Raw genomic sequence first — 17,596 nt, 5'->3', positions numbered from 1 at the left:
TTTCCTGATTGCAGCTTCACAGATGTTTAATTGAGGTGTCATAATTGCTCAAACAGGAAGTTGTCATCTTTGGACCAAGAGCAACTTGGGTTCATCAAAGGTCTTCTGTTCTTGCATACATGATGTGTACTCTAAGCAAGATTCACAGTTAATATAATTTTACGACAATTTTGACTTGTGCCCTGTGTGTGTGTGTGTGTGTGTGTGTGTGTGTGTGTGTGTGTGTGTGTGTGTGTGTGTGCGCACATATAAGTATCAGAAATGTTGCAGTGTAATTATATCAGATCTGAGGAAGAAGAACCCTGATCCTGTGGGTGTTGTGTTTGTTTGGATCGTAGGCGGAGTGGCAGAGTGTGTGTTTGTTGCTCTCCTCTGTTGAGCTGATCTTCCTGAGCAGGATGTCTGTGTAAACGGCACACAGCGTAAGTGTTTATGTGTGTGTGGGTGTGTGTGTGGGGGGGGGTGGGGGGGTGGAGCCTCGGGACGACGAGTGTGACAGCTGCTCTTAGCTGATAGAGACACAACACTGACGCTTACTGAGGTCGAACATGTTGTAAACATACAAATGTGAATACTTAAATTTCGCTCTCATGAACATGTACATCTAAATAACAACTCTTACACATGCATATTGGTTGTGTCACTTTTTTTCTCTCTTTCTTTCTCACACACACACACACACACACACACACACACACACACACACACACACACACACACACACATTCAAGCTGTCAAATAAGGCTTTCATCTAATAGTGTACTTTACTGTGGCCTGATTTTTCATCGAATGCCTCCAGTAATTAACCTGCTAGGAATGGATTTTATGAGGACATGAACACATTGGCGACGTTAATGGATGATAAAAAAAAAATGAGAGCACTTCCATTACAGCGTGTAGGTGTTTAAAGCGTAGCAGTGCTGACTATCTCTGTGTGCTTTAATGTGTTAAAAGCTTCTTTTTTTTTTTTTTTTTTGCTTTGCCAAAATGTTGCTAGCTTTCAGGACAGCGTGTAATGAATAGCAACCATATTCTACTTAAAACTAAACAAATATTTTTAGTTTAAACTGTACCTCTGGTGACTGCTGTGGAAAAAGCACCTTGAGGGACTTCAGCCTCGATGCAAAGATCTCCAACTGGAATGCCTGCCTCCTGTCATCTCGCCTACCTGTCCAGATGAGCTCTGCATCTTCTGTGAGCGTTCCACTGTTCCACAGGCGAAATCTGCCAAGGTGTTTCTGGTTTTCCTCTCTGCCCCGGAGCAGATGATCGTCAGATGATCGCAGGCTGTGTGGTGAGGAGCTAAATCGGTCGAGTTTCCACTCTCAGTCGTCCATGCTCAGCATTACTGGAGTCCGTCTGTGGAACAGTGTTCCACCCCCCCGGGGGGGCTGTTTTGGACAGTTTGCTCAAGGCAGCAGGTAGCATTAATTTGCTAAACCGACTGGGTAATGTGGAATCTCGGCAGGACTTCTAAAGCGAAACGTTTGCACCCGAACAGCAGTTTTGAAGCTTGGGGTTGTTCTTTGGCTAAATGGCACAGTAATGCTTGCACTCATAATAAAATGAGCATCGTTTAAGTTCTGTGTTTTTACCTTTGCTCATATAGCTGCGTGAGTCGTTTTATGAATAAAATGATCCGTCTGATCCCTGGATTTCCCCCTGAGGTTGTGTTAGAGAATTAAAGAGAAATTAATGTTTGTTGCATTTCCAAGATGCACATGGCAGGCAGAATGTTTTATGTGTATAAGATTTGGGAGTCTGTTAAACATATGGAGTGTGTGTGGGTGTAGTTACTTGGTGTTTCTTGGATATGTATGCGTAAGCATATGGGATGCATGTTTGTGTGTTTGCATGTGTATGAATCACTAGCAAAAGCAATTCAGTTAATGGGCTACAAAAGAAGTTATTTATTTTAAAATAAATAATCATGCACCCAGAGATGTAATCTGTACTACACACATCTGAGTAGTTGGTTAAACACAGTGCTGGAAAAATGCACAGTCATCACCTCTACAAGTCATCCAGAGTGTAGCAGCATGACTGTTCTTCAACCGCCGTAAGTTCTCACACGTCACTAAGTTCTCACACGTCGCTCCACTGCTGCACTCTCTTCACTGGCTTCCAGTAGCTGCATGCATCAGATTTAAAACCTGCTTGCCTTCAAAGCACCCCCCCCCCCCCCCCCCCCCCCCACCCCCACATGATGACCGTGGTCAAAGCCCCATCCACACCTCAAGCACTCAGAGCAATCAACTTCGCCTCGACTTGAAACGCCATGCTGAAGTCTTACGGAAGACAAACCTCAAGACTGTTCTCTGTTCTGGCGTACAAGATGGTAGAATGATCTTCCACTAGCTGTTCTAGGTATAATTTTTTTATTCCTGTTGTTTAAGTTTTGAGTCTATGTTTATTTGCAATTCTAGGTATTGGCATTGTTTCCTTTAGCAGTCTATCGGATTAGTAGCAATCTCGTATCTTGGGTAAGGGTATCTTGAATTCTGACCTATCTATGGAACTATCTAGGATGCATTTGATGAGCAGATGGCTAAGCACTATATAAGTCGCTCTGGATTAGTGCATCTGCTAAATGCCATAAATGTAAATGGTATTTGTAAGCTTGTGATGGCATTGTTGCTGTTTGATGTTTTAAGGCATGTGGTTGAACTGCTAGAATGACAGAGACTTCAAATGTTTTTGATATAGAGTCAAGTAGTCAAGTCTGAAATAAAGCTATCACACATGGCTGTAACCTGCAGCCAGGTGTTTAATACGTTTAACCTTCTCGCAGTGTGACTCTTATTGACGCACAGAACCTCCGTTGCAGAACGTATTTGCTCTGCAAACAGAGCTGGAACGACTGACTCGGGAAGGTGTGTAGCGCGGCGGGCGAGGTGTCTTCTGTAGTTAGCGTCGCTCAGCGAGGAGCATACCAAGGTCAAGCGCTCCAGCCAAAGTAATAGAGCATCTGGCGTTGCCCCGCGTAGATGTGCTGGGCCGCGGAGGAGGGCGGGGGCGGCCGACTCGCCTGGGGCGATCTGAACGTGTTTCCATTAGATTACACACAACCCCCCCACGTCCCCCGCCCCTGGCCCCTCCCCCGCCGCTCCTCCCTACTGGGAACAAGGCAGACCATTTCACAGCTAAATCAAACAGCTGTACAGCAATTACAATCGGTACAAATTTACCTGCCCACACATCCCACAGCCTAAAGCCAGCGAGCTCATTCCTCATGCTCTGTGCAGTTCTATTGCCCTCAGTCTCTCTCCCTTCTTCCTCCAGCCCCTCTAACCCTGTTTCCCTCTTTTCTCTCTCTCTCTCCCCCCCTATCTTTTTGTGTGTGTGTGTGCACATGTATGCGCACGTGTGTGTGTGTGTGTGTTTGTTTTGCTGCTGTCCACCAAGGGTGCGGTGTATTACCTGCACAGCTGATCCTTGCTGGACAAGCTTAGTCAATTTAGTCAAACAGATTCGTTCACTTTGACAGCTCACTGCAACCTGTTACCCAGAATGCAACAGGATGTCTTTCGGCAAAGGAAATCCTTTCGTGTCTCTCTCATCTATCTTAAGGGCTTAAAGGTCTTAAAGGCTGCAAAGGCAGTGTGAATATACGCACTGAAGAGAATGGACTGACTGTGTTTGATAACGACTTCCACGTGTGTGGATTATTTGAATAATCATTTTGAGGCCCTACACTTTAGTGGACGTGCTCATCTTGTATAGCTTTGGTGAGATGGGGACTTTTAACTTTTAACGCAGTTACTTTATTACAATCCCCTCAGGGCTTTGGCCCTTGCTAGTGGACTCCTGTTAATATGCTAAATCTTCTTCTTCATATTAAAGAGGGATCTCAAGCTGCAAGGCGAGAGACTTATCTGGAAGCTGAATGACACGGGGGAAAACGTTTCACTTTTATTCTTCTGTGTGGGTCTGTAGAGCACACATGGACACGTTGTTCTCTCTACATACAGAAGGATCTCCAGTCTGTGTGGTCTGTAAGTATCTGGACAGGGACACACGTTTGTCATTCTGCTTCTGTGAGACGTAGCGGCCGCAGGTCCGGCTGACAAGACCAGCAGAGCCTCGGCAGGGAAGATAACCTCTACTGCTCATGATGTCAGATCATGGAGACCATGTGTTGTTAAACATAGACCTTTTTGCTTTACATTATTACTCACTTTATTAATGGACCCCTGAGATGTGTGGTCAATACATAAAATATGGATCTGATTTCTATTTGTTTCAGTTTTGACATTCAGTACATTAATCTCTGTCACTGTTTTCTTAAACTGTGACACTGAGATGGAGTCGATATTGAAGAGAACCAAAACTCACTGTTTAATAATTTACAGTCTTAGACAAACTCCCATCTTAATTTTACTATGGCATAATGCTGATTATTCACCATATGAGAAGCTGGATCTGTGTGTAGTTCATCTGGAAAACCTTTGAAATGCTAACTGGCATTGACTGTTAAAATGATCCCCTAATGCAGTGGTGTATTCTGCCCTTCATAAAGCTTATAGTCATTAGAGTCTGTATTTGTGTGTTTGTGTGTGTGTGTGTGTGTGTGTGTGTGTGTATGTGTGTGTGTGTGTGTGTGTGTGTGTGTGGACATGCATATGCACATACGTGTATGTGTAGTAGTGCTGGCCGGTATGACCAAAATTCTATATCACGGTATTTTTCAAAATTATATCGATTTCACGGTACTTGACGGTTTTTCCCATCCTGCATGATGTGTTAACTGCATTGATTATGAAAAGAATTATTGCAGTAGAATGGTTAAGAGTACCATTTGAAAATTGAAAAAGTACCATTTGAAAAATGTCTCCACCTAAGTATTACATGTAATACAGATTTGCATGGCCTCACATGATCAGTTTTCACTGATCAGAGCACTAAAGTAGTGAATGAATCATATAGCATGACAGTTGCAGTAAAAATAAAATACTTTTTAAAAAATCTCTTTTAATGTGATAAAAAGTGAATTATTTCGAATCATTTCGACCATATGTGTATTGGTATAAATATGTAACCTAATTAAGCCAAAGGTGCTGGAAAATATTGAAAATGGACCTTGAACGTTCCGTACATGTGCTTGAATTCCACCTTGTAAAGGTGTATGAACCCAGCAAACAAAACAACGCAAAACACAGTGTTGAAGAGCAGAACGCGACCTCGACACGCCACAGCGAAGACACCGCGGAGACCCGGAGATTGCTACCCGTATTTTCGGGACTATAAGTCGCTACTTATTCCCTCACGCTTTGAACAATGCGACTTATAATGAGGTGCGGCTTTTCTGTAGATGTTTCTTCACCCGTCAGGGGTGGAGCAGAAAGTTAATCAGGTGGTAGGACAAAGTTGTAAATCAAAGAAGAAAGTGCTCATTTTCATTTAGCACATGCAAGCAGCAGGCACAAGAGAGATTTTTTTCAAACCAACATGTGTTGTGCCAAATTCCGAGTCCCCTCATTAGCACACGCATAAAGACGCTACGGATGATATTCGGGAGTTACAGTGATTATAACTTAGTTCATTGAGCACTCTAGTTTTGTCCTAACTAGATATTTAGACATAATACTGCTGTAATACTGCAAAGTCGTGGTCAGAGGTGAACTTCGGTATAGCCAGTGTGTATTTTATTTAAAATAATTAACACCCTTGAGTCACTGTGGCTTTGGACATAGATAATGCCGTGCCGTTTGCTGTGATGGATAATTAAAGTCTAGCTCTTATTTATGCATAGAAACGTAAATCTACAATATAATCTGTAGCGTTTATGTGGATAAACGAGGGGAGTCGGAATTCAACACAACACCAGCTGAAAGCCAAAACTGTTGCACGTGAAATGCTACAGGCACAGTTCAGAAACTAATCAGTTCAGTTATGTTCAGTTAAATGTAATCAGTTCAGTAGATATATGCGGCTTTTAGCCCGGTGCGGCTTAAACAACATTTTCCATTTTTTAAAAACTTTGTAGGTGCGGCTTTTAATGATGTGCGCTGTATAGTCGAGAAAATACGGTACTTCCTGACAACAAACACAGCTCCTTTCTTTGGCTAAAGTTCCTTTGAGGCATCATCTTTTACTTCAATGTTTGAGAGAATTTGTGGTTCAGAACGTCCCTCGTTTTCAGCAAGCTAGATTTGCGCTCTATTGCATGTGTGCTTAGTGGCGCAGCAGTAAAAAGCGTCCCGTGAGAAACAATGCTGTGACAGTGCTGCGCTCCGGACACTGCGCTTGAAGGTTATTTAAACCGGTTTGGCCGGTTTATGAAAAATTCTTATGATAACAAAAATAAACACTGGTTTTCGGTGCGAACCAGTATACCGCCCAGCACTAATGTGTAGGACAGAAACTCCAGTTGCTCCAGTTTTGCATGTGAAAGGCGGATTAAAACGTTTGCGTGTGTTTGGGAAACAAAAACAGTGAATCTCTCCAGCCTTACAAAGGCGTACCAAAGTGTTTGGTGAGGAATGAAGAGCAGAGAGGAGGACCAGATGCTGGAGGAGTGGAAGAGTCCCTTGGTGAAGAGCACTATTCCCCACTAGCCTCTTGGCTGATCATTCCAGAGTGATGCATGCAGCCCTGGTGACATCGTACACTTTGGGCTACAGATGACTGCTAGTTGGAGTTCAGACAGAACATGTCTGACCACAGGCACGGAGGATGCAGTACTGAATGCAATCAGACGGTCTCACACTTATGGGGATTAAGCCCACGACCTATTAGCAATCAACTTTGTGTCACTTGCACAGGGCCCTTTGGAAGGAGGCAAAAAAATGTATAATTACCCAACGTGTCAGCGTTAAAAGCAGGATGCAATAGCCACACCTGTCCATCACGCACACCAGGCATTAAACACACTTGGGAGTTTTCAGGTGGGAGCAGATGGGTGACATTGCTTTGACATTCACTTCATTTGGATGCTTGGTTCTCTCTCTCTCTCTCTCTCTCTCTCTCTCTCTCTCTCTCTCTCTCTCTCTCTCTCTCTCTCTCTCTCTCTCTCTCTCGTCCTGGTGGCCGGCTGGAGGTGGTCCAGAAGCGGCCCTGATTCTGCTGACCCGCTCACCCCTTGCGCCGTGCGGACCGCGTACAGATGAAAGATCGGCACTTTGCGCAGCCATTGAGTGAAGAAGCACTTGAGTTGTCCACACAAACAGGAGTCGACCTTTAAGCCGATGGCCGACATTAAGTGGCAGTGAGAAGGGTTTTGTCTCCTGTGTGGAGGGAGGCGATTATCACTGCCATTATAATAACCTCATTTGGGTCTTCCTTGGCTGTGAGCTGGAATTACAGGCCAGAGTCAGGAATGAAGAACAGCAGAACTAATCATATTTGATGGCTTGGCTGGAGACGGAGGGGAGGCAATTGAACTTTCTTGTAGGGACATGAAGTCTTTTTTTATTCTGTCTGTCTCTCTCGCTCTGTCTCACGCGCACTCTGGTGTGTCGGATCTGAGACGGACTCAGACACTCTAAAGACTTTGCCCCCTACCTCTGCAAATGTAGGGGAGTCCTAGTGTCTCCCACAGGGCTGAGAACTGCGATGTGTGTGTGTGTGTGTGTGTGTGTGTGTGTGTGTGTGTGTGTGTGTGTGTGTGTCACTGAAACACTGTGTTCACAGACGAATTATGCATTGACTGCCTTACTAACAGCCTGCACTGTGTGCTTAACCCAGCAAGGGGCCTGTGTGGGATAACGTCCCCTGAGATGAGAACTCACGTAGGTACCTGTAGCGGTTAAGGTGGTATGAGCGTTAAAGCCACATATGGACAGTCTGAGCCAGAGAGGAAGACTGCAGCAGACGTCTGGACCAATACACGCATGTTTTGTCAGTGTCATCAGGACTGGAACAGACACCTTTGGCGAATGCCCAGCTACCCTCATGGAGGCGTGAAGTGAACGTTTCAGCAGTGACAGTTTGACTATGGTTTCTTTAGTATGAGCAATGAAATTAACCGTCCCTGCATTGTGTAGCTAGGCTGGTTTGGCTGAGGCTTATGTCTCTGGATGAACACGGGGAACAAAACAGGCAATCATACTGTAAAAGGAAAGCAAGCATGCGTTAATGAGAGTGTTGGTAATGACTTAGAGATGTTATCGGTTATGATGGTGGTTGTTTATGGTGCCTCCAATGCATAAATGAAATAAATAAGCTAGTGAAAGTGCTACACTTCTAATTGTCTGGTGCCTTCTTGAATCTTATTTAAAAAATCCTACAATAACAAGACGTGATAGATATTATACTTTATGTACATTTCAGATATGCATAACAATGAACTTTTAAGCAGTAACTGCCACTAATTGATGCCCATATTTACAGAGTGACAACTGCTTATATGGATGCCTTTAAGTGGTTATGGTGGTACAGTCATTTACTATTGGGCTTGGGCCATTTTGGTGTTTTTTGAATACTTCAGATTTTGCCTTTATAACACACCTTAATTAATGTTTACTTCACCTATATAACCTGACGTAGTCTGTATTTTTCTACATACTACATACAGCTATTTATTTGTATATTGTTTCTGCTTGGTCTTGCAACATCTAGAGCGCCATTTCAAGCCAGCACCTTCGATGCAAGTTGACAGCAATGTTCAACTTGACTGTGTTTTTATGCTGTGATGTCTTGAACCAGTCGTGTGGTTTGATCATGCTGGTGTGATCAGGGACTCCAGAGGGCTAGAACAACAGACAAAGGCTGAGTCAGAGAGGAAGACTCGTGCGCTCGGCGTTGGGTGTTCTCACAGGCTCACGTTCCTCCTGCTGTAGCAGGCGTGAGTGAGGTCGCCTGCTCATTATCAAGGCCTCGGTGAGCCGGGTCGGATGCGCTGGAGCATGGGGAAGCCTGAGACTGTGCCGCCTCCGAAGGTGGTGACTGCAGGTGAAGATCTAGGATGAAGAACAGTGAACACAGTGAGCTGAAGCAAGTTGTTACAAAGTAGCTTTGCAGAAGCATTCAGGCAGTATACCTGTGCAGGTGCGGGTTCTGCCCATGTGTGCTGTACCAGGGGAAGAACAGCAGGTATTGATCATTAAAATGATGCATAGCACTAATAAAAAAAGTTTTTTTATCAGCTGTGCCAAGTTTTCTGTGAAGTTGAGTCTTAGATGCTAAAACACCCCACCGTCTTTTTGCTGGTTTCTTTCAAATCCAGCCTTTCAAACCCAGCTGTGTTCCAGTAAGGTGTGATAGATCCAGGCATACTCCAGTAAGGTCTGATGGAAGCAGCTGTACACCAGTAAGTTCTGATGGCAAACTTTGGACTCATGTCCATGCAAAACACCACAGAAGAGCAAACTCTTTGTCTGAGGGAATTACAGAAATACGGTAAAAAAAAAAAAGTGACCCCACAGTTGTGAAATCCCTGGTCTTTTGCTTTGCTGTGGTGTAAGCTATAAGGAATGTTGTCAGGGTATGAGATAAGAAAGGATTAAGGTTTGCATTTTATGTTTGGGGTTTAGAATACCCGGGCATCTAGTAGAGCTGCTAAATGGTTTACCTTAAAGTTTGTTTCACAAAAGTGCAGGATGTAGAGCAAAGCACTTTTAAATAGGGTTTTTCATGCCCGAGGCAAGGCAAACATTTGCCTATTTTTTCCACCATGGCGGTTGTTCTATCTCAGTTTCTAGCACGGTTTGCTTCAGCTGCTCTGTTTGCTCCTCTTCATTTCCCAGTTTGTCAATGAGCAGCGTCAACAAGCAGCATAATCCAGCCACACTGACAGCTCGAGTGCTTCCCATTGTACGTGAAGATAGCCCTTCAATATCCTTACGAGATAATGCTCTTCAATGCTCTCGGAAAATAGGCTAGAGCGGTCTGCTAATCACATGGAACATATGGTGGCAAATGTACAGCACCTGTCTCTACAGCCCAGATCTGGGAAGTACACTTTTGTGTGTGTGTGTTTTTTTGGTTCTGTCCATTTTTTCACACTGAAATGCGCTCTGGAAGGTTTCTCTTCAGCTCTGCCTGGATGCTCCTCGGCTGACTAAGGTAGCTGTCCCCAAAGTAGTGCTGAAACGGCCCAAAAGCTTCGCCCGAGGAGGCTGAAGGTGGAGTGTGATTGCTCCAACTCTCAGTATGGCGTCTTGTTTTTCCTTGCTGAATGCATGAAGGGCTTCAGTAATTAGTCCAGAATATCAAGTCAGGGGGGTTAGAATAGGGGGAAAATGAAGAGTACCTCTTGTACTAGAGTTCATGCTTATTCACAGATTTCATGCTGAATCCCTTTATGCATACTCTGTTTTAATAGCAGAAATATTGTTTTGCATAAACCGAAACTTTTTTGCATAAACCCCTGGGCATGTAATTGGTCTGAACGATTCTAAATGGACTCTAAATACTTTGCCATTAGTGATGATTAGGCTGAAACTGAGACAATCGCTGAAGGGCCTGCTGCACATGTTTCGTGAGGAGATTATTGTATTAAATAGTACGTGTGAACTACAGTAATATATGTTTGAGCTACAGTAATATATGCTCAACAACTGAACAAAAAATAGAGGTTAAAAACTGTATATTTCATAGTGTGTTTTCCGTTGCTTCTGTCCTTTCATAGTGGTACTGAAAATTTTTGTAGAGTCATACCAGCTTGCAATAATCTAGACTTGTATGTTGTAGATGGCGTGTTTGGCTTCACATGATGAAGTTATGTTAAATGGACTGTAACCTCAACTCAGTAGAACAAGCAGAATGAGCAATTTTCTTGTGCACAAATGCACCTCCGTCTCTCCCTCTCTGTCAGACAACATATGCACTTAGTTGTCATGACAACAATCTTTTTAATGAAGCAGTGACTATCCGGGGGGTGGGTGGGTGGGGGGTCTGATCAGACCTGTGTGGTGTGGAAGAGACAGGCACTTGTCGTAGATCCATTAGCATTTATTCAAGGAATGCTGTTAGTGGGTGTTAATGACTGGGTTGGGGGGGAAGAGTATCCAGGGAGAGATGGGGACTGATCCCAGTATGGTGATGGGGACTGATCCCAGTATGGTGATGGGAACTGATGCCAGTATGGTGATGGGGACTGATCCCAGTATTGTGATGGGGACTGATCCCAGTATGGTGATGGGGACTGATCCCAGTATGGTGATGGGGGCTGATCCCAGTATGGTGATGGGGACTGATCCCAGTATGGTGATGGGGACTGATCCCAGTATGGTGATGGGGACTGATCCCAGTATGGTGATGGGGACTGATCCCAGTATTGTGATGGGGACTGATCCCAGTATTGTGATGGGGACTGATCCCAGTATGGTGATGGGGACTGATCCCAGTATGGTGATGGGGACTGATCCCAGTATGGTGATGGGGACTGATCTTAGTATGGTGATGGGGACTGATCCCAGTATGGTGATGGGGACTGATCCCAGTATGGTGATGGGGACTGATCTTAGTATGGTGATGGGGACTGATCCCAGTATGGTGATGGGGACTGATCCCAGTATGGTGATGGGGACTGATCCCAGTATGGTGATGGGGACTGATCCCAGTATGGTGATGGGGACTGATCCCAGTATGGTGATGGGGACTGATCCCAGTATGGTGATGAGGACTAATCCCAAACAAACAGCACACACAATGGCACATCTCCACATCTGTGGAAACAACAGCGTGCAGACAACAGGCACGTGAATGCACGCTAAGAAATGGAGACGCATCCACAGCAGACTATGCCAAACACACAGAAACACACCCGCACACACACACACACACACACACACACACACACACACACACACACACACACAACCATGTGTACAATGACTGTTTCACCTCACAAACACGTGCGAGCACAAACACACCCACAGGTTCCCTGCTCTGGATGACACGACAGCTCCCACATCGGTGATTTCACGCCTTGATGCTCACAGGACTGATATCCTCCCCTCCACCAGCATCTGCTACACCTCTCACTCACTGGCCTATGGAATACTGGGCTTTCACACACACAAATCACACCCCACCACACACACACACACACACACCATTACAGCACTCCTCTTACGTGGGTGGGTGTTGATGCAAGGTGGTATGAAGGTGCTGCAGGATGCCACATGACTCATAAAGGGGCTTCGGATAAACGCTTCTCACCTCTGCCTCAGTTTGCAAAACACAAAAGGAAAGAGGAAACGCAAGAGAAGAAGGAAAGTGAGAGAGACAGGTAGTGAGATGGGCGGTGGTTATATGGGGCCTTTGGCGATTGCAGTCGAGACAGCTACAACCATTCCTCCACTGAGGAACAAGTACAATTCACTGTAAATTTGTGTTACTAGATTAATTCCACCTTCCTGAGGACCACCACAGCCCAGTAAGGGAATATGGCTCTTATAGCTTCTGAAGCTAACATTGCTGAGGGAGTGGTTTTATTCCTGCAGAGACGATTGATTTGACGTTAGTTTTCTCAGAGAGCATGCTGTTCTGTTAATGGGTTCAAAGGGGATTGGGGCTGACATGGTGGCTGACTAAACAAGGTCAGTCGTATGTTTGGAAGGCAGTTCACAGCCACACGACCCCATGGGTAATCCAAGTTTTGTCTAGCTGTAGACTTTGATATTAATGTAATTGTGAGCAATTGCTTTAGTAACCCGTTTAAGTGTGCAGCTTTCTCTAAGACCAGAGTAGAATGAGGTTTGGAGCATGATTTGGAATGAGATTTTGGTATATTGTGTATAAGATATGGAACTTGGTTTGGAGTGCAATTTTATACATTGTTTTAACCCCCTACCACACATATGTGAGTCCACACGGTCCGTGATGGGGCTGTGTGAAGAAGCACGGTCTTCACACTGGGATTTGAGTCAACAGCAGCTTTGATTTTATTCTGGAATGGTGGGTGGTCCGCTGCTGTTAGTACAGGGATTGAGAAGTGCTGCATCTTTACAAATCTCAATTAAATTCCTCTGATGGAGAGCAAAGGAATGAGGGCTCATCTCAGGCGAAGAACGGGGGGATTACCGCTCATCCTGCTCACGCTCCTCCCCACAAGCCCACACAAGGGAATAAGCACACGGGTTATTTTGAATCTCTCATGGTCTAAATCATTAGCTCTCTTTTCTGACACGAACGGCGCGCTTAAATGACATCGCAGTTCAAGACGAGAGCGGTTATCCCCTGGGCGCCGTGTAATTGACCGGCTGTTTGGTCACTGTCTGGCTGTGGTTGCTCTCACTGTGGGCTGAAGTGGCAGGAGAACACCAGCCATGTTGAGTGGCCATCGCTGGCCCTGAAACATGAGCTTGCTGGAGGCGGTGTGAATTCATCAGAGCGCACCTCCAAACGCGTTCACCTGATTCCATGATCTGTTCAGAAGCTTCCTCTGAAAGGTTTGAACACGACTATGGGTGGGACTTGAAAAAAGGTGAAGGTGATTCATCTGAGGTGTTTTTTTTTATCCTGACACTGATGATCACGTTACGTAATTGCAGCCATCCACAGACTGCAAGTACCACTATAATCAATATTGGTATTTTTCTGGCCGGCTGTTTAATCCGCTGTTTAGTGAATGCAGGTCTTCTGTTGTGGCAGTGGCCTTCACATGGGAAACCGTGTAATTAGCCTGTGGAAGACCTGTGCTCCTCATCCTGGGTTGTCACTCAGCTCATATGTGACCTTCTGCATGATGGGGGTTTAAACGGAGGCGTCACCAAAGGTCACCCTGCATTTTATGACCAGTCATCTGTCAGCAGTCATAGTGTCAGCAGTCTGCTACGCAGAAGACCGCCACAGAGCAGCAGGGTCCAGCGTGAGGCCGGGAGAGTCGGGCCGGGTGGCCATGATCTTCACCCAGGCACCCGCAGCCGGTGGTGGGATGGATCCACACAAGGTCTCCCTTGTGGAGTGGAGATCTCCAACATGCACTACCAGCCAAGGCGCTGGGAGACTTCCTGTATTGACAAGTTCAGATGTTATGAAAACTTCTGTGCTGTAGCACCCCCCCCCCCTCTCTTTGTGTGTGCCCCAGCGTGTGTGTGCGCCAGCGTGTGTTTGTTTTTGGAGGAAGGCGTTTGCTCTTCTCTCATACTAATTACAGAAGCTAATTAATAAATGGAAAAATTAATATGCATGTAAAAAGCCTCACTGTGTAAAAACAAATAATCAAATCTGAAATAGCACGATGGATACACGATGGACTTTAAAAGGTAAATTGTAGCAGACAAAAAATATTCCTTGAATATTTATACCCTTGACACGTAATCTTTTGATATTGATGCATATTTTGTACTTTTGACATAATTTTAACTCCGTGTGCGTTCCCCTTTTCTCTAAACGTTTCTGATTGACGCATATTAATTGTAACGCTATGTGATTTCCCCCCGCTAGCAAAACACTTATTCAGTCGGTGCATGGACCGTCTTAACAGTGACGGACATGCCGTTGGATTTGCGCGCTCGGCGTGGCCACGCGGCACCCCCGCGCTCCTCAGCGCCGCGCTGAAGCACGTTGCGCTCGTGGCCGAAGCGCGCGAAGGTGGAGCAGACACGGGTTTCTCAAGGATGTAATTTGCCGCGCATGTCTAACGAGGCAGGCGTGCTAAAACGAGGGCTCGGTGTCTGAAGGACACCTAGTTCCAACTGCCACGATGTAGCGGGCTGAAGTCACGTGACTGTAGCCCGGGTGGTCGCACGTCTGGGAATTGCAGAATAATTTGCAGGGTGAAAAAATCATGGCCTTAATTAAAGCAACCAGCCACGCCTGTTAAAATAACAGCAGAAACGTGTGAATGGATATGTTAACAGTGTATTAATTAACATTTAGACTGCTGTATTGTAAGAGTAACCTAAAAACGTAATAAAAAAAAACTTATCCTTGAGATGCCCGGAGCCTAATTGAATATGTTTCTGTATTAATAACTCACAGTATCCGAAATAAGATAGCCAGCAATATTAGAACAGTCCTTGGAATAGCATTAATAATAGCAAAGAAATGACATGCAAATATGATTTTATAAAATCATTTTTCATTTGCACTTTGTGATGTATCACACTGTAGTGCTATTGTGTTATCGTGTCACTCGACTTTACTCTGCGACGGGAAGTGCATTTCCTTTCCTCTGAATTGCTCCTGAGTAATTTAGAGTATTTATAATCAGAGGTGGGTTACTGACTGCAGCGCGTTTTTTACTCACACCGTTTTATTTTATTCACCGTTTGTGTTTGTCATAACCCTAATATATACTTATACATCATTTGTTTTATTACTCTGAAGCTATATTTGTTTTCGGAATTACGTAGATAGCTCATATAAGTTGTCTTTTGTGTGAGGGAGACCTTCCAAAATTTCCTAATTTTGAAGTTGGAAGTTCTGGTTCGTGGTTGTACTGTGTACAACCCGGTGTGTCGGCCACAAGGCCATGATGACTCCAAGAGGGCTTTAATAGGAACAGTTATTGGCTGTGGCCGTGTGCCATACCGTGTGGTATAATGCAATTAACGCACAGCTTTTAACACAACGGGTAACCGTACAGTGAAGGCTCTCAAACAATTAAAACTAACTTAACTGAGGAGTCACCACACCCTGAACGAACCCGAACAAGATCACTTGTGACGAGTGTGTACCCTCTGAACGCTTCTGTGTGGGTTCGGTGACGGAGGTGGAACGAGGCGGCGGACGCGCGCAAATGTACCGGCCGCCTGAGGTGGTTGCCAGGCAGTTATGGGTTTGCGCTGACGATTGCAGTGACAGTGTTTCTGTCACGCTCTCTCTCTCTCTCTCTCTCTCTCTCTCTCTCTCTCTCTCTCTCTCTCTCTCTCTCTCTCTATTTCTCTCTCTCTCTCTCTCACACACACGCGCGCGCAACATATTCTCTGATTCAGAAAGAGTGAGCGCTCCTTCTCACGACTAAGTCTCGCTGCTTACTCGGATTTTGACGCAGCCGGTTCCTTTCAGCTGGACCGAGTCATGTGCTCTCTCCGTTAGAACAGTAGTAGTAGCACTTCGCTCGGGCTGAAAAGCTTGTCGCCTATTTGAGCCGACGCGGTATTCGTGCAGTGTAGGTAATAATGACTACAGCAAAGGAATCAAACGCGCCGGCGAAGGCAGCGCAGCAGCAAGATCAGGTAGAGTGGCCAATCCATCATTGTGCTCGTCTCCGTTTGCGCATTTGCAATAATATGCAATTATGCATGAATGCTGGTTCTTAACTATTTAAGATGTATGTTTTCTGTTCAGTAACATCTAGGTTATGACATCACGTTGCTAAGAGGTTTTAATGATGTCTTAAGGTAAAAGTTCGATCGTTTGGAGATTCTCTAATCAATTGGCAAGAACAACCAGCCTTCCAGTGTTCATTAGGCTCTTCTACCTGACGCGTCGCGGAATGACATCTTTAATTCCTCACTTAAGAACTTGCATGCATGCGCATGAAGCCATTGATTAATAATGGGTACTTCACCTCGTGCAATTAGCTTACCAACCACTTTGGTCTTAGCATTTCATGAGCTCCGTGCAGCAAAGTACTGAAGTGTTTATGAACACCCCTGTTAATACGAAATCGCCATATATAAAAATAGAATATATAGTACCACTTACCTGAGCAAATAATGCAGTTTTATAAATCAAAACAACTCCATATCTTTTGCAAAGATGATGAAAAGGAGGTCATGTAATATACATCAAATTCATCTTCAGACCCATATTCTTTACATTTAAATAACCCACCTAAACTAAGAACTAAGGTTTATCTAAATCTGTGCGGTCTCAGTGAAACGCTAGGGTCAGTACTTGCCGTCCCCATGTCTACGTACAGGTAGTTAACCCAGTGTGGACATGTTCACACTGCTGTAGCTGTAGCATGAATTGCGATGCACAAGATCCAGGCCAGAAGCAGCATGGAGCAGATATGCACAGCAGAGGTGAGTTACAAGGCAACAGGGTAATGATTCAGGCTCCTGGAGCAGGAAAGAGAGAGAGCCCCTCTGAGCAGGAGCTCGGGCAGAGGAAGGGAGGTAGTGAGCGAGGGAGGGAGGTAGTGAGCGAGGGAGGGAGGTAGTGAGGGAGGGAGGGAGGTAGTGAGGGATGGAGGGAGGGAGGGAGGCGTGCGAACAGCACAGTGGAGATGCACAGTCGGCAGCAATCCAGTAGGCGTGGACAGTAACACAAGGAGACAAGCAAGCCAGAGATTTGGGCGATGCCTCTGTCCATAGTTTCTTTCATTCTAACTTCACCTGTTTTCACAGTGTCGAGCTGTACAAAATTCCGATAACCGATAAGCCTCACTCTGCCGAGTCTTAGGGGGTGTGGGGAGGTTGCCAGTCCCCGTGGAGCTGGGATTGATAGTATAGGTGTACAGTTCAGTAGCAAGGTGAAAACAGCATCAGAGTGTGATCGGGCTTCCAGCCAGGCAGGGAGAAGTAGAGGTTATAAGAGGAAAGCTTAGCTTCTTGTTGGGCGGGAAGCTGTAAGTGTGTGTGTTGTGTGTGTGTGTGTGTGTGTGTGTGTGTGTGTGTGTGTGTGTGTGTGTGTGTGTGTGTGTGTGTGTGTGTGTGTGTGTGTGTGTGTGTGTGTGTGTGTGTGTGTGTGTGTGTGTGTGTGTGTGTCTATGAACGGGCGTGTTGGTGCCAGCCCCTCAGAGCTGACAGAGAAG

General features: G+C 45.2%; 1 protein-coding gene across 5 annotated transcripts in view; it reads left to right on the top strand.

Annotated features, from left to right (window-relative positions):
* The window catches only part of dpp6a (dipeptidyl-peptidase 6a), a 196,014-nt gene that overhangs the window by 88,518 nt on the left and 89,900 nt on the right, over positions 1-17,596 (top strand). The window contains exon 1 of one of the 5 annotated variants that reach the window (XM_076971240.1): positions 15,808-16,070. The exons of the other annotated variants lie outside the window; for them this stretch is intronic. Coding sequence (XP_076827355.1) covers positions 16,014-16,070 — 57 coding nt within the window. The 5' untranslated portion in view covers positions 15,808-16,013. Of the gene's footprint in view, positions 1-15,807; positions 16,071-17,596 lie in introns of those variants that run through there. 5 annotated transcript variants of the gene reach the window in all.

This window comes from Brachyhypopomus gauderio, chromosome 13 (genome assembly GCF_052324685.1).
Source record: "Brachyhypopomus gauderio isolate BG-103 chromosome 13, BGAUD_0.2, whole genome shotgun sequence".
In the NCBI taxonomy this organism is placed as follows: Eukaryota; Metazoa; Chordata; class Actinopteri; order Gymnotiformes; family Hypopomidae; genus Brachyhypopomus; species Brachyhypopomus gauderio.
The sequence above is the reverse complement of the archived record's forward strand: the minus strand, read 5'-3'. Positions and strand labels throughout refer to the sequence as shown.